At 41.3% G+C, this 20,795-nt stretch overlaps 1 protein-coding gene across 2 annotated transcripts in view; it reads right to left on the bottom strand.

Moving 5' to 3' along the window:
- Window positions 1-20,795, bottom strand: part of PAWR (pro-apoptotic WT1 regulator) — a 118,155-nt gene that overhangs the window by 31,891 nt on the left and 65,469 nt on the right. For both annotated transcript variants that reach the window (XM_054988333.1, XM_054988334.1), the window contains exon 4: window positions 10,325-10,359. In XM_054988333.1, the coding sequence (XP_054844308.1) occupies window positions 10,325-10,359 (35 nt within the window). The remainder of the gene's footprint in view (window positions 1-10,324; window positions 10,360-20,795) is intronic.

The following is a 20,795-nucleotide window of genomic DNA, read 5'->3' as shown; positions in this document are numbered from 1 at the left end:
AGAACCACAGCTTGGATAAAAGGCACTGCCATTTTGTAATGACTGCAAAAGTGTAAATTGGAGGAGGGGCCATGGCTCAGCATCTGCTGGGCACGCAGAAGGTCTCGGATGCAATCCTTGGCACCTCCAGTTGAAAGGGTCAGGTGATGTGAAAAACCTCTGCCTGAGATCCTAGAGAGCCACTGCTCGTCTGAGTAGACAAGACTGACCCTGATGAACTAAGGGTCTGATTCAATATAAAGCAGATTCGTGTGGTCATGTGTTGTAGCAAAATAAAACAAAGTGGCTCCTTAAAGACTAACAACATTTATTTTACTATGAGCTTTTGAGGGTCACAACTCACTTCTTCAGATACCTATGTGAAGGGGAAACAGTACAGGAAATTCTTACAGGGAAGTTTACACCATGAGTCTTCTACCCGTAAAATCTCAATTTTAGGGGAGAAATAAAGGAGTTGATGTAGAAAGTATAAACCTTGTCTTAAATCAACAGATCTCATTTTAAGTATAAAAAGCTGGAATTCTATCTTTTCTGTAGTTCAACAGAGTTCTGCTTCACTCAATACATTAACTAACCTCTGAACTATATTGTGCTTTAAATTGCTTTTTAAAAGACTGGATAGATTCATTCTATCAACAGCCACAACAGGTAAACTGAATTGCCATGCACAGCCACAGCAAAACCCTGCCATCCAGATGTGGATGGCCTTCTTCCTGAACTTCTAAAACTACCAGGTTTGCTACTCACTGTTGGAAATCAAATGTTGGACCTTGACAATTCTTATACTCATTGGTCTCTTATTGAACTGATCGATTAGATGAGAGGATATAAGCCTAATCCAGGAGGCCAAGCATTTAATTGTTTCCAAATCCATAAAAGCAACCATTTTCAGAGAACTGATTAATATTGCCAAAAACAGAGAAGGGTAAACAACAAGAAGAACAGCATTCATTTACTGTGCAAAACTTCTGAAGTATGAAATCGTTTTCAGAGGCAATTCATATAAGTCTTTTGGAATTTTTTTCTTAGTATTAAATATATCCATAAGCATATTGGTGCATGAGAAGGGATTGTAAAATAGAAGAGAAAGGGTATTGTTAACTATGAGCACTAGAAGGTAGGTCAGTGACTCAGTAGGCTCTGGCAGGGTTACCAGGCAATCAGTAGCAAATCAACCTGTACTGAAGGACAAGCTGCTCAGACTGAGTGAATAAATCTATAGAGGAAGACAGGATGTTATGTTCAGGCAATCCTACTGGGCTAAAGACTGTAGGTTGGTGCTGAGACCAGGTCCCTCTGCCTGCAAGCTGACAAGTATGCATACATAAATTCGAATCTTATTCAGAGGTACTTAGAGCCAGCCATTATTTTCTGATTCTTTTGTCTATGGCAGGGGTTGCCAACATGGTGCCCATGGGCACCTGGTGCCTACCAGGTGGAGCTTTCGTATGGGATTTTTATCAGCCACTGGAGATCTGACTGGTTGTGAACAGTTTTAAATAATTGCTTTTGTAGGAGCTGGCACAATAGTATAAGGATATCTAATGGTGACTGAATGAAAGCTGAGTGTTTGAGCCAACCACCTTGTGTCAGAATTACAAGTATGCCTGCAGTCTCTAAAAGGTTGGGGTGCCTTGGTCTATGGTATCTTCTATGTATTCTTAGACAGTCTTGAAAGCTTCACAAGTATTTTTAAAGCATATATAACAAGTTGTCATAATCAATACAGTGCACACAAGGTTAATATAAAGTTAAAACCTGCCTGCACATTTTATCTTTCATGCTTTGCTTTACTGAGAAGGTATTTATTGAAATCTATATCCATGGACTTCTCTAAACAATATTGAATAATAATTGTATTTTATGTAAGTATTTATGAAATAGCTAGTATACAGAATGCAGAAAATCGACAGCCTTTGTTCAGACTATTCCCAAATCAGCAACAGCTTCTATCTGATGGCCAGAGTGATTAAAGATACTTTTCAATTACTAAAATTTTGCATTGTTATTTTATTCCTTCATGTATTTATAATATTTATAAAAGTAAAAGGTTCAATTTGAATTAGGCTTAGAAACTGTATCACTTTTTTGCATAATGTTTCTCCAAAAATATGAAACTGGGAAAGGCAATGGCAAACCACCCCGTAACAAGTCTGCCAAGAAAATGCCGTGATGCAACATCCCCCCATGGGTCAGAAATGACTCGGTGCTTGCACAGGGGACTACCTTTACCTTTAATTGGGAAATGGTGCACCAGCTGTAGGGAGAGCCTCCCTCTGAAGGCTGTGCCTGAAGCCAATCCAAAGGAGGTGGGGAACTTAGCAATAGCTTCAAAATGGCGGTGCTAAATTCTGGCACTCCTCCACTTTTACAGGTGTTTTTTTCCCCTTTAGCAACTATGCTGAAGTTCATATGTGAGTTGTGGATCAGCTATCAAGAGGGGGAGATAAGCAGCATGAGGGATGTGTGAATGACATCTCCATGGCAAACAAACAAGTATGACTTGCAAACTACTCGTCCATCTTCTCTTTCCCACCTGCAGGCATTAATTCTTGAAAACCCAGAAGGACAGGTATTTTGCATGTTTTCCCTCAGTTTCCTTGTGCACTACAACCGAGACCTCAGGGATGAGAGTAATTTCAACAAAAACTCTCCAGAGGCTGAAAGGGAAAATAAAATGTTCTTTAACTATATTGTCACAACATCTGCAACTTTCAGTAACTAATTAAACTGACAACACACATGAAGACTCGTCTTGTAGAAGTCTGTTGTCTTGGCTGATAAAATAAAAACAAATTTTTGGCAACTGATGAAAGAGTTCCTGTTATCTGTCAAGTCACTTAAAAATGTAGACCACAAATAATTACATCAAAGTGCTGCCAGTGTATATTCTTTTTTAAGTCTCGTAGACACCTTTAGCAGCCCTCTTAAGAAAGATTTTAGATGTTGAGAAGTGAGAATATTCTTATAATAGACACGTGCAGTTTTTCCGACCATCTTCTATCCAGCTCCTTGCCCTCTAACTTTATTTCCTCAGCCATTGTCCAGACCACCCTCCCGCCCCCATTTCACCAAGAAGGCAGGGAGATACCTACCTAGATTTGAAAATACTTTCAGGTGGGTAGCCATGTTGGTCTGAAGTAGAAGAGCAAGATTCAGGTCCATTAGAAACTTAAAGACCAACTAAATTTTCAGGATATGAGCTTTTGAGAGTCAAAGCTCCCTGAACATAGATCCAGAGGAGTTAGCCGTGTTAGTCTGTAGTAGCAAAATAGAAAAGAGTCCAGTAGCACCTTTAAGACTAACCAACTTTATTGTAGCATAAGCTTTCAAGAATCACAGTTCTCTTCATCAGATGTGTTGTCAGAAAGCTCCCTGAAGTGAGTTTTGACTCTCAAAAGCTCATACTCAGGAAATCTAGTTGCTCTTTAAGGTGCTACTGGACCCAAATCTTGCTTTTCTAGGTTTGACAAGCAAGTGGAATTTCTAAGGTTTTTCTATAAACCCATAGTAGTTTAGATAGGAGGCTGATTCTTGTAGAAGTTTCTTAAGAGACAGAAATGCAGGGTTTGGGATAAATCTAACTCCTCACCCATTGGCAGCACTGAAAAAGAATGCTGCATATACTGTGGCGAGGGGTGGAAAAAAGCAGGAGAGGCAACCTCCTCATTGAGGTCTAGTGACTTGAGACATGGACCAGATGAGTACATCCCACATTCTCTGTGGTAGAACAAAGTGCCTGCAATACCTTATAAGCCCGCCACCCACAGGGACCCTGGCACACCTTCACATCTATGGCTACAAGTAACTAACTTAAGTTTGTTGGACAATGGTAGAGCCCTCTCTACAATATGGCCTTCTCCAGTAATTCAATTGCAAGCCCAGATATAACTTTTGCCATGTAAATAATTTGTATTTTATTTCTGCGGGTTAATGTGGGTTTTTGAATATACTGTGGTTAGAAGTGCACACCTCTAAAGAACAAAGGAGGGGGGATGGATGGGTGAGTGAAGCGTGCTGTACTTGGACTTTAGCTGTACCATAGGGGGTAGAGTGAACTGCAGTTTTTAGTCATTACTGAGAAGTATTCATTTTTGGCTAGGTCAGGCGAACTAGAAAGTAGTCAGTCTGTGAGTATCTCTGTGAGAGTTTATTCTATCTAGATCTGAGAGATTCTTTCTAGTTCAGTCATTCTGCGTGGAAGTTCGTGTGGTGAGAGAAGAGAGTTATAGTATCATTCTATGACTGAAAACTGTGGGGAAAATTAGTCTTTGTGACTGGTTCTGTGAATACACCTTTAAGAATACATAATTACTTTGAAACCACTAAGCTTATGAACCAATTCTGAAACCAACTGTCATATATGTCTGTCTACATATCTGCAATGAGTATGTTTCTGTATTCTGTGCTCTGTACTGATCCTCTGAGAGTATATGAAGTTGTATATCAGTAGCCTGTTTGGCTGGGAGTTGCTTATCTTACAGGTGCCTACTGTAGTGTCTACTTTCGTTTTTGCAGCCGCTTGAGAATGTGTCCTTGAGTGCTGGCTTGAGCCTGGGAACTAAAAATGATGTCATTTTTGCTTCTTTTCTCCAGTTCTTCTTCCCTCCTATCTCAAACCCCCTTCCCCCCTTCCTGGCTCTTTCGCGCCAGAATCCTAACTGTCCATATCCTACAGGCGGGAACGTGCCCTACAACTAACCCCTCCAAACCTCTCCACGTCACTTCTGCCAATACTCTTGTCTGTGTATGCTGATACTGATGGATTTCTAATAAAGTTAATTCCTACACTGGAGTGTGTGCAGTGGAGTACTATGGGGATCTAACTGCCAGAACCTGACACCAACATGCTTATCAATACTCTTCAACCATCATGCACATGTACTTATAAATAAATTCTACTTCTGGTTAAACAAAATGCCTAATTCATATGAAATATGGAATCTCTTTTTTACCTCACAGCCACCCCCACACACTGATTTTTCTTATTGTTATGTCATACTTCCCTCTATAATAAAGCCTTCCGATAATCTTCCTAGTTAAAGGGAAGAGATCTAAGGCAAATGCCTTTGGTGGCAGCAAAAACCCTTTAGGAATACCGAGGAAGTCAGGAGGCAGTAACACCTAGGTCACACAAAGGAGGCAAAACACCACAGGTGGTGTTAGTGGTGGGGTTCAAACCCGAAAGGCAATATGTTCTTGAGATAAAAAGATCAGGAAAAGTAGAAAACACATGAAGCTCTCTGTGAATAGAAATTTAAAATGTTGATTGTGACCAGGGCCCTCCTGAAGTAACAGGTAAGGTAACGTAAAGCGGAGCTATAATAAAGGACCACGGCAAGTTAAAACAAAAACATTACAAGTGGGTCGTAGTGGTGGGGTACTGACATGAGAGGAAAAGGAGTAGAAATATACTTTACTGATAGCTGAGATTAGCACAGACACAAGAAAGAGAGAGTAGATTTTCTGGGAATGAAAAAAGACTAATTGACAAACACCTAATTGAAAAGTGTCCCTCCACAGGAAAAATCTGTGGAGATGTTAAGGGTTTCCCTAATACAACATCAGGCAATGGGCAGTGGTAAAGTAGAAATTTCAGCAAGTTCTGAGGCAATTTCTACATTCTCAGAGTACACAGAGGTTCAGAAAGAGCAGAATAGATTAATAGCTATGGGATTACAAAAGAAATGTAAGACTTGAGGAAACGAAATTGGACTATGAGAGGGAGCAACAGATAAAAATAGAGAAAGATGAACTGTTGAAAACTCCAGAGGGAGGAGAGAAAGATAAAAAAGATAAATTCACAGACAGAATGACTACTTTCAGCACTCTGACTAAAACCTGCAGTTCACTCTGCCCCTCTTGAGTACAGCTACGATCCAATTATAGCACACTTCACTCACTCATCAAGCCCCCCTCCTTTTTCATTAGAGGCCTCCACTTCTAACTACAGTAAACATATGTTCAAAACTCCACATTAACTAGCATGAATAAAATACAAACTATTTACATGGCAAACCATAACACCAGGGAATGCCATCAAGCCACTGCTTAGTATTAGTTGAATCAGCACAAACAGGTCAGCCACTCAGGTACCCAATCACTGTGAGGATCCTCACAGTAGATCCTGGGTAGACTCTGCAGTCTCCTGGCCCCACCCACTCCATCCCCACCTAGGGTGGGGCATTTGGTCTGTTCTCTGCCTGGCTCACCCCTGCTGCTTCTGAACCCTCCCCAGTGGCTCCCTTGGCATTTTGGGGCCTGTGCCTGCCTGACTTGTGCTGATGGCAACCTCCTGTGAGCCTGGATGAAGTGGGCAACTGCAGGAGACAGGTGACTCTGCTGAGTGGCTGCAGGCTGTTCCCCAGAGATGTGCCTGGGCGTCGGCTGCAACTGGCCTAAGGGTGAGAGAGGCCTGGAGGCCTGTAAGGGCTCCTGCAACTGAGGTACTGCCAGAGGCTGTGCGGCAGGGCCTAAAGGGGGTGTCTGCTGCTGCAGGGCTGGTGGTGAGGGTGGACAAAAGGCCAGCATCGCTGGACAATTACCTTACCTAAGTTGCTTTGCTGTCCCTGTCATCTAAACTAGTCTGGACTAGGGTTGCCAGCTCCAAGTTGGAAAATTCCTGGAGATCTGGGGGGTGAAACCTGGAGAAAGTGGGGTTTGAGGAAGGAAAGGACCGTGGCGTGGAAACCCTAGTCTGGACATATTTGGACTTTTACTTCCACCTCAATGTTTCTCTGTCAACACTCACCCAAAATTTAAATACAGGAAGATGACAGAATACAAATATCACTGATGCAATCCTGCTGCAGATTCTAAATTCTGCACAAAATTGGGCTAATAATTGTTTGTTTGTTTGTTTGTTTGTTTGTTTGTTTGTTTATATCCTGGCTTTCTCTGTTGAAATTAGTCTCATCAAAAGTTATGAATAGGGCACCTCAGTTCCTCCAGCTTTGTAGCTGGTTCTGTATCCAGACCTCCTTCCTAGTACTTGATTCGGCTCCAAGACCTTTGTTTATCCTTGCCAAATCACTGAATCACCTCCTTCTGCTACTGAACATTTGTTCATCATGAGACCCTCAACTCCTAGGGTTCCCAGGTCCCTATACCCTCCTGGCGGGAGGGGGGGTAGGCACTTTCCTGGAAGCACGTCTTCTGTGCATGCTCCCAGTGCAGCTGGCATGATGACAACACTTCCAGAAGTGATGTAACTGCATCCACTGGGAGCTCATGTGCGGCGCGTGTTCCCAGAGCACCTACCAGTGGCAGGCGATCACAGGGAAGCCTGAAACCTCCCACCAGACACTAGCGACTAGCAGGCAAGCAATCAAATCGCTGGGAGACTGCCCACTACTGGTACCTGGTATCCCTGCCAACTCCATAGTTGGTTCCGAACCTCTTTCCACACCAGGAACACCCCAACTCAGAGTAATTTTTCCTTCTCCTGCTCCAGAGCCCATTGCATTGCACTCTTCTTTTTAGAACAGGAAGCCTCAGGACAGGCAATTTTTCTCGCTTTATTTTCCCTTAGAAGATTCCCATGCACAACCTGATTAGTCAGCAACTAAGGGCAGCAGAGCTAGACTGTGCTACTGTATTGCAATGCTGTTTTATGCATTTGCTTTCTCCTGCATTTTATATCCTGGCTCTGTATTTTGATCAGGAAACATCCTTGTTTAAAATCTGTCTCCTCTTCTTAAGGGTATTCTGCTAGAAAGGGATCCATGTATACAAGACTAAAATGGTTCCAAATAATTACCCCAGAATGCATGTATGACTCTACACATGTAGAAGACACTCTGCTTGTAACAGATCTGACACAGGGACCTCTTTAGGTAACAATAGCGTCTGTTTTACTACACAGATAAATAAATATCTTCACTTGTTTAGTATCATGGGAGTTGACTTGCCACCTATGTTTAGGTGAGTTAGGTTAAAAGACTACAATCTTTGTTTTATCTTCCAACACAAAGTACTCTATATAATTCAATCTCTGCATGAGAGATGAACAACATGTCATCAGCATAAAGTAAAACAGATAAATCTGCTGACTATAGAAGGAAAGAATTTTGTTCAGTTCACCACAGAACTAAAATATTTATATAGAATAAAAAGAAACGGAGCAAGAACAAAACCCTGCTTCGCTCCTTTTATGACTGGCACCCTGTTTGAAAAATCAGCCTTTAGGGAAATTGTGACATGAAAACTATTAAAGAGCACAGACCAGCTGCAAGAGCCTATAACTGATTAGAATAACTGAGTTCGCTCAGTTTTGGAGGGGGGGTGGGCTGAACATGTAAATAATCAATAGATCTAGTTCACAACATGGCCAAATCTGTGAATACTTAAATTCAGAAATTAGAGCCATGGACATTAGATATTTCTTTCTACAAACCTAAGAAAAAGCCCCATGTTTACAATAAAAAAATGTGACTCTGGTCACATTTAATGGGCCATATTTAAGTAAATGGTGCCAGCATACATAGGGAAAATAAACTCTAAGTTCCCCTTCCCCAATAGCCCTGGGCAGTAGCAGGGTAAGTGGAAGTAAATAAAGGGAACAGGCTGCCTGTCTGGTGAAGCCTCTGGAAAAGGAGAGAGGAACCCTGTGAGGATTTGGGTCAGGGCCTGCTAAATTGGAGTCTAGACAGGAGGTGTGTGATGACCAGATTTTATCTGCCTGGGAAGCCCCATACCTGTGAAGGGAGGTTTAGGATGGGTGACAGAGTGTGAAAAGGTCAGTCACCATACTTCCTTCATAGGGTTGTTGTGAGGATAAAATGTAGGAGAGGAGAATGATGTAAATGGCTTTAGGTTCCCAATGTGGAGAAAGGGTCAGGCAAAAGAAGTAGTTGTAAATTTCCTGCATGGTGCAGGGGATTGGACTAGATGATCCTGGAGATCCCTTCCAACCCTATGATTACACAAGCAAAAAGGGAATCTGAGAAGTTGATTGTTAAAACCATCAAGACATATAATAAGCATTTTAAAAAAAACATTTGGAACAGGAAACCAGCCAGAGAGGCAGTCAAGCCTTTGGAGGACCAAGGAATAAAATGATAAGGAAGATGGGGAGACAGCAGAGAAGATAAATGAATTATTTGCATTTGTGTTCACTGTGGACAATATGGGAAATGTACCCAGGTAATTTGCAGGAATGGAGTTTGAAGAACTGAATCAAACTAAGGTGATGAGAGATAACATTCTAGACCTACTGGGCAATTTTTCATTTTTTAAAATGTATACCTCAGCTTTCTCCCCAATGGAGAATCAAAGCAGCTTACAACATTTTCTTCTCTATTTTTTGCCTCACAACAACTCTGTGAAGCCTGTTAGGCTGAGATCACGTGTCAGGCCCAGCGTTAGCCAGACAACTTCCATGGCAGAGAAGGGAGTTGGACTTGGGTCACCCAGAGAGTAATCTGCCGATCTAGCCACTATACTACATCATTACATTTCTGGTCCTTGATTTTTAGGGAGCTCAATAATAAAACTGTTGACTTGCTAGCACGTATATGCAACTGGTAACTAAAATCAGCCACTGTACTGGAGGACTGGAGGGCAGCAAATGTTACACCAATTTAAAAAGGGGTACAGAAGAGAACCAGGAAATTACAGGCCAGCTAGCTTAATGTATGCCCCAGGCAAACTAGTAGTAATCAAAGAGAGAATTATTAGGCATATAGAGGAAAAAAGCCTTCTGAGGGAAAATCAGCATGGCTTCTGCAAAGGGAAATCCTGCCTTACCAGCTTTTTGCAGTTGAGAAAGTGAACAAACATGTAGATAGCAGTGACCTGAGAAACATTATGTACTTGGACTTTTAAAAGGCTTTTGACAATGTACCTCATCAATGACTCCAGAGTAAGCTTAGGGATAAGAGGATTATCCTATAAAGCAATATTGGGGAAGGCTTCAGCTTCTATGCCCTGTTTGTTGGCCCTCCAGAGTAACTGGTTGGCTACTGTACAAGACAGGATGCTAGACCAGATGGACCACTGGTATGATCCATGAGGGCCCTTCTTACGTTCTTAACAAGACGATATCACACAACACCTAGTGCTCGGTACTTAACTGATGCATGTAGAAAGCACTCCAGAATAAAGTTTTCATTCAGTGTCCCTACTGTAATATTAAGTCTGTGAATTCCAAGGAGCAAAAAAAATCGTAACATTGATTTATTTAAAATATTTGTGCACTGCCTTTGCCCACAAAGTGGGCCCAAGGCAGCCACCTCTAATATTTGTTTTGTTGGTGGTGTTTGTGGGGCATGTATATAATGTACTCACTTTAAAATACATAATTGAGGGATAAGAAGTTCCTTACCTTTTATATCTGCTTGAAATTGTCCTAGAATTCTCCTGTTAAAAACATTAAAGCAAAGTTAGCATTCTATTTACTATACTTGCTAAGAATCATAATCACAAAAATAAAACCAGAATATGAAAGTACTATAAAGCTGCACACACACCTGGAATGTGGCCAGCAATTCCATTCTCTGATCAGTATAACCCACATCTAAATTTACTCTGAATATTGACCCTTTATCAGAGATGGCTCATGTATCATGAGGCCCATAACTTCCTTGCCCAATTTAAGTGTCCAATTTTAAAGAACTTAATTTTTTTGGCTTATAATACAGGTTTCATAATCCAGTTATAGTCCCATACACTCCCAGTCACTTCAAATAGCTATGTCCAGAAGCCTCACCTTTAAACACTCAGCTTTAAAGATATAAATGATCGGGGACCATGGTATCTGAGGGACCACATTTTGTCTTGTGAACCTATACATCATGTTAGATAATCAGCAGAGCCACCGGTTAAGATATTCTACACCCTCAGTGGAAGGTGGGCAGGTATCTTCCAGGGGTGGGGCTTTGCACCCCAGAATGTCCTCATCAATTCTTGCCTACTGTATCTTTAAGGTGCCTACAAAGTCGTACCTGTTTAACATAGCCTTCCATTGTTAGAATGGCCCTTTTCACATTTCCATTTTAACCCAGTTATCTGTTACTGCCCCAACATGGTCTAAAGCGATGTGGGGGCATGTAAACAGCATTTACATCCATTTATAAATTGTCTGTGAATCACTATGGCCATTTCAAACAGTTGCCACTTCTTTGGGCACCAAAAGTGACTCTCTCTGGGTCACCAGAGCTTTTGCGAGGTGTTTTTTAAAAATTGGCATAAAAATATCACGATAGGGTTGTAATGATAGGTATAGGGGATAGTAACGATAGTGGCTAGATACTTAAACAGGAAACACTGGAAATGGGTGGGAATTTTATTTTAATAGTGACACTGCTGAAAGCCCCCCAGCATTTCAAACAGTGTACTGCAGAGAACGAGCAGCTCACAGGACACTTCAGAATGGAAGGGTTTAAAAAAAACCTGCCTCAACCTCATATTACAAATGGAACTCAAGCAAACTTTGTCTGAAAAGGTAAAAAAGACAAATTGTTAGCAACCAGCAGCCAAACTGATTGTGTCTGATATGGTACAAAAAAATAAAAAACCCTACCAGCAACCAGCAGTCAAAGTGGTTTACAAAGGCTGTGCGAAGGCCAGTGTCTCTACTTGTCCCTTTCCCTGGGCTATTATGTTGATGGTTTCAAAGCATATTCAGAGGCTGTTGAATAATAAGCTGTAGCCAGGGGAGGGGAGGGGAGGGATGCTGGAGTTTTATATTAGTGATATTATTTCCTTTATGTCTCCTTGATTATCATAGCGTGAAAAAAAGGCAATATGACAAACAAAACAAGGTAACAAATTTATGGATGGGCTATGTAGAAATCTACTATATCAAGCTAGCATTTCTGCAGAGCAACATAATAATAATAATTAAAACCAATAGGTGAGTAAGGATGTATGGTTTTAGTACTTAGTTCTTTGTTACTATGGGACATTTTATCTTCTTCCAACAATAGTTTTTGAAAACTCAGAAATCATTATTTCCATGACATTGTTTTCATGCAGATAGCAGGAATATGATCTGTGCCAGAGTCATCCTTAGTCATCCTTTCAAACTGCATCAGTCACAAGTGTTAGTTCAATACAATGACTCAAGTAGGGGTGCAGAAGCCAGGGTGCATGATCCAGTTCTATAGCCAGTTTATGCTGATCTGGCATCATCTGGCTATTCCAGATCTCATTAGAGAATCGTGGATCTGATTCAAGGAACCAAACTCTCTTGGGCTGGATTATTCAGCCACAGCAGAGGCAGAGTAGCAGCAGTGCGAGTGAGAGGGCAGTGGTGCAAGTAAGAGGACAGCAGTGTGAAGCTCTATGCCATAGCAAGAGACGGGAGTGAGGCTGGTGGGGGGCAGGATGCAGGATTCCCATCCCACCTCTCCACACCCACCCGAGCTCCAAAATAGCCCTTCAAGCCGCTGCTGGCCACCTTTAAAGCTCAACAGCTCCAGCAAGCATTGACCCCCCCCCCAATGACCCCACCCCCATTCAGTTTGGGAGGATTCTCTGGTCTGACATTCAGTCACAGAAACCCACTTGACCCTTTCTTCTTGATTGTTTACACAGTGGCTTTTCCAAACATCAGCATGTAGCTTTTAAAGAAGGGAAAAATGAAGGACACAACTGCAGTTTGCATAAGGAACTACATTATTGATGTATATTGGATTAGACAGAAGCTGTAGTCCTATTAGACTAAATTACAAAGTATAATAGCAGCGAAATAACCGCCACTATGCATGATCGCTTTCTCAGACACCATATTAACTGCAGGTATGGAACACGAGGCTTCAGACTTTAGCATTCATTAGCTAGACTGTGCTTCTTGCATACAGTGACTGCTTCACCAATGTAGTTACAAATGTGCTAAAATAAATACGTATACCTTTAAAACATTTTGAAGTAAGAGCATAATCCTACTGCACACTCCTGCAGGTGTGATTAATCTCAGTGGGGCTTTTGTTGGAAAAGTTGATTGTGCTCTAAATCACTATATTACACTCAGTTATTTTTGTTATTTTAGAATGGTTGTGTTAGGTTATGTTGCAAATCTGGGTTTATGTCATTCTTCACAGCCAACAGTAAATATGTACTTTATGCAACATATACTTTTGGCTCTCAGTGGAAACAGCAACCATGGGCCAAGAAATAAAAAAAAATACTTTAAAAGTTCATAATATTTAATTGACCCAGACTCCTGAAGAATAAAAAAGAGTCTTTTATATGCCTGTTAGCATAGCCTAGTTCTGTATGATCTTCCCTAGGTGAATTTACAATCTCATGACACCCAGTGCCCTAAATAAACTAAACACACCTTACAAGGAGTAAAGAGAAAACTTGAGAACTCCTCAAACAGCCAAAGTGTTAAAAGGACTAAATCTAAAATTCCAGCCATATTCTAAAACCATGCTACCATTCCCACTATGGAAAATTACAGTCTAGATTATTAGTAGGGAAGTACACAAACATTCTTCTTATTTTTGTGTTTTTTCTTATCACTCCCATTTGGCTTGTTGTTATTCACTTTACTTCTTGTTTTTTAGCTTTGGGTTTATTGGGAAACCAATTTCCACTGCTGACCTTTTTTGTTTTCTATCTAATTAGGATGACATTCCCAGCAATTGTACTCTGTGGGGTTCTCCCTTCCAAATTACAGACAAGCTGGAATGTTATCCTATTTAAAAGCCAATTACAATTGTGTCTTGTATGTGGTAAGACCATACACAGAAGATTTAACTAAAACTGGCATTAGACAGAATGGAATTTCTCATACCACCTCTAGTTAAACCCTCAAACAGCATCTAAATAGTGAGAGTTTACAAGTTTCTCTATCTTTTACACATACTCTTCAGGAGATCACACTGTCTCATACTACACAGCTCAATATAGCAGCAAAGAACTGCTACTGGAACACAAAATGGAGCTAGGGATAGAATAATTATAACTGTGCTTATATACCACTCATATAGACAGACTAGTGTCCCACTCAGAGCAATGAACAAAGTTTGTGTATTATTACCCCCACAATACAGCTGGGGAGCTGGGGCTGAGAGTGCTTTACTCAAGACCATCGGCTAAGCTCATGGCAGTAGTGGGATTTGAACCAGCAGAGTAGTGATTCACAACTCAGCCACTTAACTGCTATGCTACAGCAGCTCCATCTCAACAACAGAGATATAATGATTGAAGGAATGCTGTGCACAAACAAACCTGTCAACATAATCTGCTGTGGTGGGAATATCTGCTAACTCTTCTGGTTGGACTAAGTGGGTGTCAATTAAATACCAACTATGTTCCTCCCTCTCATTTTCACACTTACACTCTCTCCTCCTCCACTTTATACAACTGCACACAACTCAGGAAGTTGCAAACACACTCGTTTTTGTTTTTCATCAGTTGGAAATGAAAACATAGGAATGCAGTGCTCTCTCAGCCAAAACACAGCTCTCTTTTCTATTGTGTTCTTAGTATTAACTAGGGCTGTTTTGAGGATAAAACAGAGGAGGGCTAAATCATGTATGCTGTCCTGAGCTGCTTGGATGAATGGTGGGGGTCCCAGTATGGTTGACAACCACTGTTCTAATATACTTGAAACAGCCCCACATCAGGCATTGTGCTCTTTTGGACAACTTGGAACAACTAAGATGTAGACCTGAAATGCAAGAATACTTTTTCTTGGTTTTGTCCTTTGTAAAGCCTTTTCCACAGCAGCAGCAGGCCATGCAATTTGCAGCCCCTTGTTTGGAACAAATTTTTGGCAATTAGCATGCATCTACAAAGCTCTAGGGAAACTGGTGTCAGACAGGCTTTCAGCTCTGTTTACTAATGGGAGCCCATACCAATACATCAAACCTCTGCATTCCCACACAATTAAATAGTCACTGGAGGCTTTTAGACACTAAATTAGTTTTACATACTGCCTTTCACGTTGTTGGAATAGTACTTCTACGTCATGTTTTAGTACTGGCAGCACATAGCCGGTTCCAAAATACACATTTGGATTTAATGAAGGTTTCTGAACAAAACTGCATCACATTTTGTTGCTTCACTGGATTTCAACAGAATTCTGATTTAGGATAAAGGTGCAGTGCTGAGACTAAACTGAAAGTAAGCATTAACAGCTTTGATAATCCAACCAAATCTGAATAATTTCCCCTATGGGAAAGTTCTCTAGGGGCAACCATAGCCTAACCTAAGGCTCATTCGGCAGCTAGCATACATTTACGATTCTCATGGGGAGTAGTATCTCCTTGGGAAGAATTTCGAATGACACACAATGACCAATGCCAAAAAATTATGTGCTTCACTTTGGCTTGAGTGTATCCTGAGAGAGAAAAAGCTTGGCATAGGATCAATTCCAGAAAAGCCATTAACAGAAGAATAAAGCCACAAAAACTTGCTATGACTTCAGATGGGAACGAATCCCTATGCGCATCAAAAGATATATCAATTAACTCAACAGGCCCAGTCAGCATTGAATTCAGATGAGCATATGTTCTGGATGTTCTTTCGCATGCACACTAGCTGCACACATGGATGCCTTCTTCCACACATGGGTGTCCTTTCTTGAATTTTGGATTATTTCCCATTAGAGAAATATCAAAGACTATTGTGCATAAGAATATAGACTGTAATGTAAATTTACGCTGTTTGTGGAAACAGCAATCAGGAATTTGTCCAGTGCAAACCATTCTCCTCACTGAAGAATACAGAAACCATGCTGGATTCAAGACCACTAGCACCTTAAAGACTAAAAAGATTTCCAGGAGATAGGTCAAAGGTCCTTTGTCAGATTCAAGTATCTGACTTGTATCTAATGAAGGGAGCTTTGACTCTTGAAAGCTTACATCCTGAACATTTTGTTGGACTTGATATTTAAGGAGCTACCGGACTCAAATCTTGCTCTTCTACTGCAGACCAACAAGGCTACCCACTTGAAACCATTAACTATGCCCAGAGAAACATGAATGAACAATATTTCTAACAATCCTATTGCAAACTTCTGGGAATGGGGGATACATTGGAATATATGATAAGCATCTCCAGTCCTTAGGACAAGAAGAGGGAAAAAATCCTTTTAACACATTCATTTGTAGAAATTAAATGAATGTTTGTCACCATAAAAAATTTACAAGTTTCCTATCAAGGTAAGAAGATAATTTCAAGTTAGGTGCAAGTATTAATTAACCAAGAAAGGAAATTGTTTGGATAAGTGTAGAAGATTCTCCCACGTACACAGATGAATACAAAATGCTTCAAATCAAGTTATTATGTTCAAGAAGAAAGGCATATATCTTAAAAGAAAATCAGTGATCCTCTGCTGTTTATATGGGCAGTGGCTTGCACTGCTGTACCTAACCATGACTCCAATATAACATGAAGGGGATAACTATATGGTTTCTTGCCAATCCACTGACACTCTAAAACTCCCGTAAAATCCCTTCTTCTGAACAAAATTCTGTAAGGAAACAACATCCAACTCGAGCATGTATCTTTAAACAAGTAGGTCATAGGTACATCTAAGTGGTTCAAAAATGTTGCAAAGGATCTTCCCACAGAAGCCTATAACACTCTTCTAGACCTGGCTCTTCCTCCTTTTAGCATTATAATGTTTTGCCATGAAAATATTTTTGTGTGTTTTGTTTCAGCTAATTAATTTGAGATTTGAATTTATGTTTACTGTAGTTAAAATGCAGTCCTCTAAGAGAAGTGGGGGCTGGATGGGTGAGTGAAGTGTGTTATAATTGGATGGCAGCTGTACACTAGGAGGTGGAGTGCAGCTGAGTTACAATTTTTCTGATGGAAAGAGTTTAGTGTGTTGTTCTAGTGCTGATCAGAGCTGTTCTAAGCAAAGAAGGAGAAGGAGTAAAATATCATAATCTGAGAGAAGTGTATGTGTTCTTTTCATTGTGAATATTATTAGCCTAAATAGCAACTGGGGGGAAATAAGTCTTTGTGATTCATACCTACCTTTGAAGATTCATACTTATCTTGAAATCATTACATCCAGGTCCCCACAAGATGCAGTAGAAATCTTAGATCACTGCCTGACAGCCATGGTGAAATGGCTGACAAACAACAAATTGAAATTGAACCCAGACAAGACTTAAGTGATGCTTGTTGGGAAGGCAGAGATCTTGATAGTCATTCTACTCCCCACTTTCGATGGGGATCTGGATTCATGCTATGGTAACATCAAAACTTGACTATTGTAATGCACTATACATTGGTCTCCCATGTAAGTTAACTAGGAGGCTCCAATTGGTGCAAAATGCTGCAGCTCGACTGTTAGCAGGAGCAAGCAGGAACATGAACATCACTCCCATCCTACAGTCACTCCATTGGCTACCTATCAGTTACCATACTCAATTCAAGGTATTGGTTATTACGTACCAAGCTCTTCAGGGCCTTGGCCCAGCATACCTACGGGACCGCTTCCCTCCCTATGTCCCTCCACGGCAGCTTCACTCATCTGAACAGGGTCTCTTGCAAGTGCTAGCCTGCACATGGGTGAAATCAACAGCAGCTTGCACACTGACTTTCTCTGTGGTGGTCCCTACCCTGTGGAATGGCCTACCTGAGGAGGTCAGGAGAGCACCCACTCTCCTGGCTTTCCACAAACAATGCAAAACTGAATTATTTGGAGGGAAGCATTGCAGGGAGGGGGTCTCAGATGCTTCGCTAATAACTTAGGGACCACTGACTTCACCACTACGTTGCCTTGCATATTATTTGTTGCTTTGAATATGTACTCCAACATACAACCTGTGCTTAATGTATCTAATGTCAGTCCTAGAATTAATTATGTTCTGTTTCAGCAATTCTTCAACTTTGTAATGGATCCTTGCTAATGCTATATCTTTGTAAAATTCTATGACATTGTTTATGGAAATGTCCTTGATACTGTATGGAAATGTCCTTGATACTGATTCTACTAATCTCACACTATGTAATCCACCTCGAGTCTCAGTGAGAAAGGCAGACTATAAATGACATAAATAAGTAAGTAAGTAAGTAAGTAAATAAATAAATAAACACACTTATGAACTACCTGAAACCAATATGCTTATGAATTACTCTGAAACAATTACACATAGGTACTTGCACTTCTAAATTTCGAAAGAGTTCTTCTCCTGCATTTTTAAAATTAGTGAAGTGTTATCCAATCTTTACCAAATGGGGAAACGTCACCAGGGCAAGAAAGATTAAGGCATTTTATGTCTGTCACTCAACAAGTTGGAAATGAAAATTACTTATTCTTGTTTTTAAAAAGCCAAATGAATTCTGATAATCAGCCTGTACTTTTGACAGTACCAATATGGTACAGAAGTTAGTGTGTCAGACTAGGATCTGCGAAACCTGGGTTCAGGGCTGGGAAAAGAGGTGGTGGAACTCTGTATTATCACATGCGTGTGCATAAAGCAAGCAAGCGAGCTCCTGGAAATGTGCGATGATGTCACTTCCGGAAGTGACGCCGCTTCCCAGAACCCAGCACAATGCATTACGACAAGGTAAATGTTAGAAAGCTTGGAAAATTACACTATTATGAGAAAGGGTTTTTTTCCCCTTCTGTATCCTCTACAAAAAGTAAAATCTTCCATTCCCTTTCCCAAACATTTCATTTCTTTGGAATCATATTTTAAAATATGCAAAAAGGAGGGGCCCTCTAAAAATACAAAACCCATCTCACAAATCTAAATTCTAACAGATTCCCTCTGCCAGTGTAGAAAAAAAATCCAAAATTCTTTCTCAAAATTCCACAGTCTGAAATTCCTAATCTAATGAATACTGAATTTTCAAATTTTCAGGGAGGGCTTTGCTTTACTGGAGCAATTAAAAAGAAGATACTCAACTTTAGCTGCATTAGAGTTATACTTAGTTTAAAATGGCTTTTTTTTGTTGCCTGCCAACTCTACCTTACCAATGGCTAAGCTGTTGTGACATTGTGAAATGCTCATAAATATTCCAATGTCCCAGACAAACAATATTCATAGAAACTTCCTAAACACCCATATGTCCACTGCAATTTCAGTGATGTTAATCAGCTGAGGTGGGGAGAACCATTTGCGTTACAGCTATTAAGACATAAGAACACCTATATGCTGATGAATATATTGATGAAAGCCTTCTGTGACTTGGACACAGCTATCCATTCCTAGCATAAAACTGGAATAACCATAACTGATATTTTAACTAATACAAATAACCATAACTGATATATTTAACTAGCACAGAACCAATCTGCATTGAAAAGCTGTGGGAACCATAACAATGTCAACTTCAGTCAACAAAAGAATGAAAGCAACACACACACACACACGTACAGCCCCACCCACCCCCATAAAAAGCAAGCAGAATGAAATCAAAGCAGCACACACACACAGCTCCCACCTCCATGAAAAGAAAGCAGAATGAACTCAAAGCAGCACACATACATGCATAGCCCCACCCACCCCAACTGAAAATAAAACAGAATGAACTCAAAGCAGCACACATACACAGAAACCTCTGAATGAAATGAAAGCAGAATGAACTCAAAGCAGCACATACACACACAGAGCCCCACACCCCTGAAAAGAAAGCAGAATGAATAGCAACAACATTCAATTTAAATACCACCCTTTCAGATGACTTAGAGTGGTTTACAAAGTATGTCATTATTATCCCCACAACAAAACACCCTGTGAGGTGGGTGGGGCTGAGAGAGCTAGAAGCTGTGACTGACCCAAGGTCACCCAGCTGGCTTCAAGTGGAGGAATCAAACCCAGTTCTCCAGATTAGAGTCCCGCGCTCTTAACCTCTATACCAAACTGACTCAAAGTAGCCACAACCCCACCCACCCATTTCCCCAATTAAAATAACAGAATGAACTCAAAGCAGCACACACATACACAGAAACCCCCGAATGAAATGAAAGCAGAATGAACTCAAAGCAGCTTAGCCTCCTCTGGAGAGCCGACCCCAGCAGCTCTGCTTGCACACTCTCTCTCTCTCTCACACACTTACTCACAGAGGAATGAAAAAAAGCAGAATGAAGCAGCTTAACCTCCTCTGCAGATCCCGCAGGGCCAAAGGAGGAAGGAATCACATGGGCAAATTCTAGAGCTGCAGGAACGCCGTTCCGGAGCGTTCCCCCTCAAAAAAACCCCTACCTGGGTTCAACATCCCCACTCTGTCATGGAACTTTGCTGGGTGACCTTGGGCCATTCACACAGTCTGTCTAACCCACCTCACAGGGTTGTTGCGAGGATGAAATGCAAGATAGGAGAAGGGAGTCGGTTTCGTTTTCTCAGCCATGCCGGACGCTCCTCTCGGCTGGTCCGGGAGGAAACGACCGGGCACCCTGACCGGGCGGCTGATCTGCAAGGATTAGCCCCCAGGACTCCCAGGGAGGGAGCCAGGGTCCGGGACGCGGCGGGAAGAACTCCCCGAAATCAATGCGGGGAGGGAATTGCCCGTTTGTCCCTATGGAGGCCGGCAGATGTGCGCGGCGCCTCGAGTGCCGCCGGGCAACGAGAAACGGCAAGTAAAAGAAACAGGCGGAAGCCTGTAAACAAGCGAATCCCTTCTGTTCTACAAGCGTTTGTGAAGGAGAGGTTGATCTGAAGAAGACTCGCTCTTCCCCTTCGTGGAGTTCCAGAATTTTGTTGGCGCCCCCCCCCCCAAATGGCAGCAAAGAAGCAAAGTCCCGCTCTCGGTAAGTCAATCTCGGCCACCTTGCAGAAAGGGGAGTCGCTCGAAGAATTGGTGCGCAGGGCGGTGGTGGAAGCTATAAAACCCTTTGTTGACAAGCTGAACGAAACTGATCAAAGGGTGGGCTTAATTGA

This window comes from Eublepharis macularius, chromosome 9 (genome assembly GCF_028583425.1).
Source record: "Eublepharis macularius isolate TG4126 chromosome 9, MPM_Emac_v1.0, whole genome shotgun sequence".
NCBI classification, from domain to species: Eukaryota; Metazoa; Chordata; class Lepidosauria; order Squamata; family Eublepharidae; genus Eublepharis; species Eublepharis macularius.
This window is presented reverse-complemented; position numbering and strand designations above follow the sequence as displayed.